Here is a 7,500-nt window from a genome sequence, read left to right on the forward strand (position 1 = left end):
AGCGAAAGAAAAATTAATAATACAACAAAGATTAAAAGTACAGAAAGTTAGTAAAACCAAAAATGATTAAAACACACAATTAATAGTACCAAAAAAAATTAATAGTATAAAAGGTTAGTGAAACCTAAAATAAATAAAATAAATAAAACACACAGAGCATGCTGCAAAACATGGCAAATGATCTGTTAAGTATGTTAATTGTGATCACATTGTTGGTTTGATCTGAGCCATATTTTCAACTGGCCTTTGAAGGTGGCGAGACTCGGGCATTCTCTAATCGAGGGAGGTAGATTATTCCAGAGAGTGCTTCCCATGAAGGATAGGGTCTTCTGACTAAAGGAAGTTTTTCTAAAGGGGACCTCACAGACCTTGTTCGTAATGGCCCGGGTGACACGGGTCGAGTTGGCGGTCGCACGATATTTGATAAAGTCAGCAAGAGGAGGCGGCGCCAGTCCATGTAGAACTTTGTATATTAGACAGGCAGAGGTGAAATTTCTAAAGTTCTCAAAACTTAGCATGCCATATTTACGTATGACATGGCAGTGGTGATGAGAAAAGGGTTTTTTATCTAGTATTTTCAGGGCTTTTTTATAAAGTAGTTCGGCTGGTTTGAGGATGGTTACTCCTGTCAGCGACCAGCTAGTTATACAATAGTTCAGATGCGAAAGGATCATTGAGTGTAAAAATAAAAACGCAGCGTCTGTGGACAGACAGCTCCTTATTTGTCTGAAATTATACAGGTGGAATTTAATTTTTTTGGAGATCATTTTAATGTGATTGCTGAACGTTAAATTGGAGTCCAGCATCACGCCTAAGTATTTAAACTCGTTAACTACTGATAATTCCTCTGACCCCAGGAAAACATTGGAGCGCAAAGGTGCAATGTTTTTTTTAGAAAAGAACATACAAACAGTTTTTTTTGCATTCAGCACGAGACAAGATTTAGTTAGCCATGCCTGAATATGAGAGAGAGCTGAAGATAGGACACGTGCCGCCTCCACTGGGTTTTTAGCCCTTGTGAAAATAACTGTGTCGTCAGCATAAAGCTGGACATCTACATTAAAACAGTAATCTGGAAGATCATTAATGTACAGGGAAAAGAAAATTGGGCCCAAAATTGACCCTTGGGGGACCCCTACTGGACAGCTCAGGTAAGGGGAGCTGACACCGCCAACCACAGTGCACTGCTCCCGGTGAGACAAATATGATTCGACCCATTTAATGGCCTCAGCAGAAAAATTGAAGCTGGACAATTTAGAGAGGAGCACACTGTGGTTGACGGTGTCGAATGCCCTCTTAAGATCGAGGAACACAGCTCCCACACAACCATCCCTGTCCAAGGAGCCTTTTATTTTCTCCAAGAGCAGGACCAAAGCAGAGTCAGTTGAGTGGTGTGGACGAAAACCAAACTGCATGGGGTGCAAGGGGGTCTGGCTCGTCTCAAGAAATTCTATAAGTTGTTTGGCGACCAATGATTTTAGAGATTATCGGTAAAATACTGATGGGTCTGAAGTTGTTCATGTCAGATTTATCACCAGCTTTGTAGATTGGGGTAACTGAGGCCAGTTTCCATGCCTTTGGGACGGTTGAGTACTTAATGGATAAATTAACTAGATGCATAATAGGTGGCGCTAATGTCTCTTTATTTAATTTCAAGAAGCTGGTGTTAAGACCATAAACATCTTTAGCCTTAGAGCTGTTCAAAGCACTAATTATGTCAATGACCTCAGGTACAGAGATTTCCTGGATGGTAAAAATTGGTACTCCATTGACTGTAGGGTTATTCACCATATTTACAGAGCATGTGGATACGCCAAACTGTTTCGAGATGTCATCAATAGATTTTATGAAGAAGGTGTTGAGTTTTTCTGCCAAGGTGACAGGGTTGCTCACCAGCCGGTTGTCGACATTTAATTCCATAGCTTTAGTGTCCTGTTTCATTTGTTTACCTGTCAGTTTGCTAATATTTTGCCAGATCTTTTTGCTGTTCCCCCTTGCACTTTCCATAACAGTAACAAAAAAGTTGGCTTTAGCCTTCCTTAATTCAGCAATCACCTTATTTCTAGCTGAAACAAACAATTGTCGGTCAGTGCCTAGCCCAGTTGTAATTGACTTTTTAAGCAGTAGGTCTCTGACTTTCATCAGTTTCAAACACGACGAGTTGAGCCAGGGGAGGGAGGTTGAGTTCCTCCTCCTATGGCTCCCTCGTCTGGAGAAACCGAGGATTACATCCTTCAACCTAGAATGAAACATATCGCTGCTGATGTCTGCATCATCACACGTGGTGAGATTATCCCACTCAATATCTTTTAGAGCTCTTGCCTTTTGAGAGAAGTAACTAGTAACTGTAACTAATTACCAATTTTCAGTAACTTTCCCAACACTGTTACTGAGACATTGCCGAGACCTCAATTGAATTCAACTTTGACCCAATCACTGGCTCAGGTGTCATATCAACATAACGCCGTCACGTTCTCTTATTCAGCTATTTTACATGACATTCTTATCATGGCGGCAAATTAACGGTAATCTCCTGAACTCAATAACAACATTCATATCTCCGCGGCGTGCAGAGCTGTCGCGTAAAAACCCACCTCACTTGCAGGGTCGCTCTATTGGCTAAACGGCCCGGCTTGGAAACATTTAGACGGAAGAAAATGTCACTGGTTTGTGGATATTAGTGGGATTTTTGGCCAGTCTAAAAGGGGCTTAAGAGGAGTGCACTGCCAATCTAGCAGGTCGTTTCCCACCTAGAGTAGAGTGTTCAGTAGAGTGTAGTGTACTCGTGAGCGTTCAAGACGGCCGCTGTGGGAATAAAACCTGACTTCACTATAACAGATTGGCATTCAGGTTCTTGGAACAACAAGAACCTTTGGTGGAGCCTTTCCAGGTGTATGGGCTTTAACACAGAGCTCAACTGTTTTCTCACTTCCGCAAATGTCTCAAGCCCGACCAAGTCAATAAAAGCAGCAGCTTGGAGCAAGACATTATGTCTCTAACAGTTAGTTAAATGAAGCTGGCTTCGGCCGGCCATTCGCTAATAAAAACCTTTGTGGATATGCACCAGTATTAAATATGCTTGAATCATTTCTCATTCTCAGAGCTGAGTTGTTCCATTGATAGACTCCTTGGATTGAACACAGTGAGAGGGGTGATACAGAATGGAAAAATACTCCACAAAGAGGTGTGCTGGACCTGAGCCTACATTCATACAAGCTTTGCCTACGACTAAGAGGATTTCATTAACCCAAACATGGCATTCATCTTCAATTTGACCCTTTGTGTCACTTGTAACCAGGCCAACATGTCCACAATGTATGGAACCACCCCAATGTGGGTATACACACACACACACACTGAACAAAACATACGCACACACACACACTGAACAAAACATACATGTATTGTATGCACGCACGCACGCACACACACACACACACACACACACACACACACACACACACACACACACACACACACACAGGTACAACACAACACAAGTGCATTCCTATCCCCACCTTCTCCTAGAAGAGGTTATCTCCAACTGTCAAGAGACGTTTGAAAATGATCCAAAAACTAACATGTGAACTAGCTTCCCATTGGCTGCTAATTAGGAGTATCATATCCAGTGTGAGGAGTTGACGAGTATTGGGCAATATTATACACTTATACGCTTGTTTCGAAAAGCGCTATACAAATAAAGATCCAAAATGAACGCCCGCAAAGCGCCAAATGCGGGTCAATTTTGGGTTTGGCAGATACAAAAACGTAGGTCAATCGGTAAATAATTTGGAATCACAGCATAGTTTTTTTTATGTGCTTAGACCGACTGAGACTAATGTGACCTTCACCGGCCACCATACCCATCGTGACATCAGCGATTCATCCAATCAAATCAAAGTAGCACTGAATCAAAACAAGCAAGACGGCAGCTTACTACATTACTATTTCACGCTTTCCACACATCTAGAAACTAGGGCTGCAACAATACGCCTGTTTGTATGAAGTGTTTAGGTAAAGGCTTTAGGTTCAATACGTACTGCAAACCCAACTAATCTTTCAATGCAAGTCTTCTACAAGGATATCAAGCAAAACTAAAACGAAGACGAAAAAGACGAGATGTAAAAAAAAAAAAAAAAAACGTAAATTGAAATAAAATGTTTAAACTAGACTGTGAAAATAATGAAATAAATAACTAAATTAAATAATTACTTTTTTTAATCAAGGTAATTCCTCTGGCAGAGGAATTGTTTTTTTCGAATTGTTTGTTTCGAAAACATACCGAACTGTGTCACATCGACGAGAAAGATGAAGAGAAGCATCGTGGAGGTCGGCGTTTAGTTTTATGGAGGGTAAAAACTAAAGTTTGGCCGGTACATTCTCTCATGTTACCTGCCACTGGCAGCAGATGAGTCCGAACATTTTATTTTGGAGTCCGTCGGCGTTTCATTGGAGAGCTTCTGTCCAATGGTGGCCTAAATGAGGCATTTCCAGCCTGACAAGACCACAGTTCCGGGAGAAACATGGAATCGTTTTTAGGAATTTTGTGGGCATGGGAATTTAAAGACGAGGAATATCGGCATAAAAACGTCGGCCTTTAAGGAACCTGTGTGGGTGGAACCCTGGTGGTCAGGCGCGGGTCGGGGATGTGTGGTACTACAGTTCCCACAATCTGGGAACACTTTGTGTGTTTGTTTGCTCAGAGTTTTGAGTGGGCGGCACTGACGTGTGAATGGACTCGGACGCACGCACGCACACGCGCGCACACACACACACACAGTGTGGCTGAGACATCTGTGAACTAACAGAGTGGGCCCAGTGGGATGACTAGGGTCATGGGTGACAGAGGCCACTTCCTTTTATAGGGGCTTGTGTGTTTGTTTGTGTTTGTGTGTGTTTGTTTGTGTGTGTGTGTGTGTGTGTGTGTGTTTGTGTGTGTCAGGGTTCCCACACCTTCTTAACCAATTCATTCAAATTCAAGGAGCCAACATGAGACATGGATGAAGGTTAATTACTGTTACAACACTGAGAATATTTATAATTGGAACTAGCAGGCTCAGGGTTTCCCCTAGAAACATTTTCAGGCCTGGAGGGATTTCCAAACGTACCTCGACCGCAACGGTGGGGGCCCCTCGCTGGCGACGCTAAACTTTCAGCTAACCTGTTCACATCTATGTTGGCAATGGCATCCCAAGTATCATCATACTATTATGGGATGCGATGCGAACAGTTGTATTATTGGATGTGCGTTTCCCAGGCAACGACACACGTTGACACGTTTTGGAACAGCGCTGCACGCTGGCACAATACTCCTAAAAGCAAATTGCTTATTGTTTTGAATGATTTGGCATCTTCTATTACTGTCAACAACAGTATTGTTGTATTGTAATAATATGCCATAAAGGTTTATTGGAATTTTGGGAGAGCAGGGAAAAAAATGTAAAAAAAAAAAAAAAATGTTTTGTTTTTTTGCATTTCCTCTTCTGGCCTGGCGGGGGCGTCGTTGGCCTGGAGGGCCCCCCAGGCCTGTAGAATGGTAGGGGAAACACTGACCTGGCTGTACAGAAGCTCACAGACAATTAAAAAGAGAGAGATGCTTGTATGTGTCAACACGGAACGTAGCCTATTTACCGTAGTCAAAATAAATACCAAAAGAACTTCAATTTCTATTCTTGCACCAAATATATAAATTCAAGCACTTTCAATGACCCATACAAAAACTTTCAATTACTCTCTCAAATTCAGGATTTCAATGACCTGTGGGAACCATGGTGTGTGTGTGTGTGTGTGTGTGTGTGTTTGTATTTTACAGGAAGAATAAGGGAAGCCACACACTCATAGAAATGCTGTGAATATTGCAAAAAAAAAAGATCAAGTTTGTATCAGGGTCCCATCAAAGATAATGATCAAATCTTAGCTTGAATATGTTCATTCATATTTGCATAATCGCTGTGTCACCAAGAAGATGAACCCCCATCATGCCAGGATGTCACTGTTAGGCTTAGGCCGATATTTGATTTTGTGCAATGTCGAATAATATGATAGTATCCAAATTTGATATAATTATGAAGAAATAAAAAAACCTGGAGGAAAATAAACAACAACAACATCAACAATAATATTTTGGTGGGACAGTATCGTGGTATTGCATTGTGCACATCAGTCAAGCCTAGTTGCTTGTGGCTTGTGGAATAAATGAAACAAATCAAGATGGTCTTGTTTAGGTGGCCTGACCTCTGACCTTTCTGTATGAAACAAATCAAGATGGTCTTGTTCAGGTGACCTCTGACCTTTCTGTATGAAACAAATCAAGATGGTCTTGTTCAGGTGACCTCTGACCTTTCTGTATGAAACAAATCAAGATGGTCTTGTTCAGGTGACCTCTGACCTTTCTGTATGGCCGGGCTGTTCTGGAGGCTGGTGGCCTTGGAGGACGGCTTGGAGGAGTCGCCGTCTGAGTCCTTGCTCATGTCTATGGACACAACCACATCCTTCATCCCCGAGGACTTCTCCTGAGAGGACAGCAGCTCGTCTGGGAGAGGGCAGGAGAAGATGGAAGGGGAGGGGAGAGGGGGAGAGGGGGAGAGAAAGTGAAAGTGAAAGAAGTGAGGTGGAGAGAGAAAATACTATACTACTATAAAAAATAGGGTTGCATGATATCGTCACATCATCAGTATCGGCTGATGAAGGCTTTAAAATTAAATATCTACATCGGCCTAAAACAAAAGTTTCTGCTGATAGGCAGATAAAATGACACTTTAATTCTGCCCAAATGAAAGTGGTGAAATAGATCAAAGTGGACCGGTGGCTATTTTCAGGATTGTATCAGCGAGAGCATCAACTTTTGAGCCAAATGTGAAGAAATTCCGTCAAGGCGTTAATGAGCTTGGAAATGGCGTTCGTGAGGTCACAGTGACCTTGAACTTTGACCACCAAAATGTAATCAGTTCATCCTTGAAAGACAATGTTCAATAAGAATATGTCATGTTTTACATAACCTAAGGTGAAGAAGTTCTCTCACTTACCCAGTCTGAATGTGACCATTTTGAAAAGCATTGTCAGCCTCGCCTGCCCTATTAGCGCGTGCAGGTGTGTTGCTCACTAAATGTTATTGCATCATGTCACAATGCCTCCTTGTGTGTGTGTCTGTGCCTCATTATGATGACATCACACTGATGACATCATCAGTGTGAGTGTGTGTGTGTGTGTCCTCCTATGACATCACTGATCAGTCTTTCTAGCAAAAACACTAGTCGAAATTCGCTGGGCCAAAGTCGACTTTTCGTAGAAATTCGCCCCCCTTATTTTTTTTTGTGAGTCAAATGTTACATGGTCTCCTCTGATTTTAAGTATAGTTGATTTGTTTGGTTTGACCAAGTAAAACAATTTTTATACGCATTTTACGCAATGTCTATGGAAAAATGAATGGCAGATGAAATCCCATGGACAGGGAGAAGGGGTGACTTTGGCACTCTTATTGTCATTAGGCAGCCAAACCTA

The 7,500-nt window shown here is 42.0% G+C and overlaps 1 protein-coding gene across 2 annotated transcripts in view; it reads right to left on the minus strand.

The window, feature by feature from the left end:
* slc12a2 (solute carrier family 12 member 2) overlaps window positions 1-7,500 on the minus strand; it is a 156,411-nt gene that overhangs the window by 30,148 nt on the left and 118,763 nt on the right. For both annotated transcript variants that reach the window (XR_014552956.1, XM_083641696.1), the window contains exon 20: window positions 6,389-6,532. Coding sequence is in view for 1 of the 2 variants with exons in the window: in XM_083641696.1 (XP_083497822.1) it covers window positions 6,389-6,532 (144 nt within the window). In the remaining variant the exon portion in view is untranslated. The remainder of the gene's footprint in view (window positions 1-6,388; window positions 6,533-7,500) is intronic.

This window comes from Poromitra crassiceps, assembly GCF_964638095.1.
Source record: "Poromitra crassiceps genome assembly, chromosome: 8".
Taxonomy (NCBI): domain Eukaryota; kingdom Metazoa; phylum Chordata; class Actinopteri; order Beryciformes; family Melamphaidae; genus Poromitra; species Poromitra crassiceps.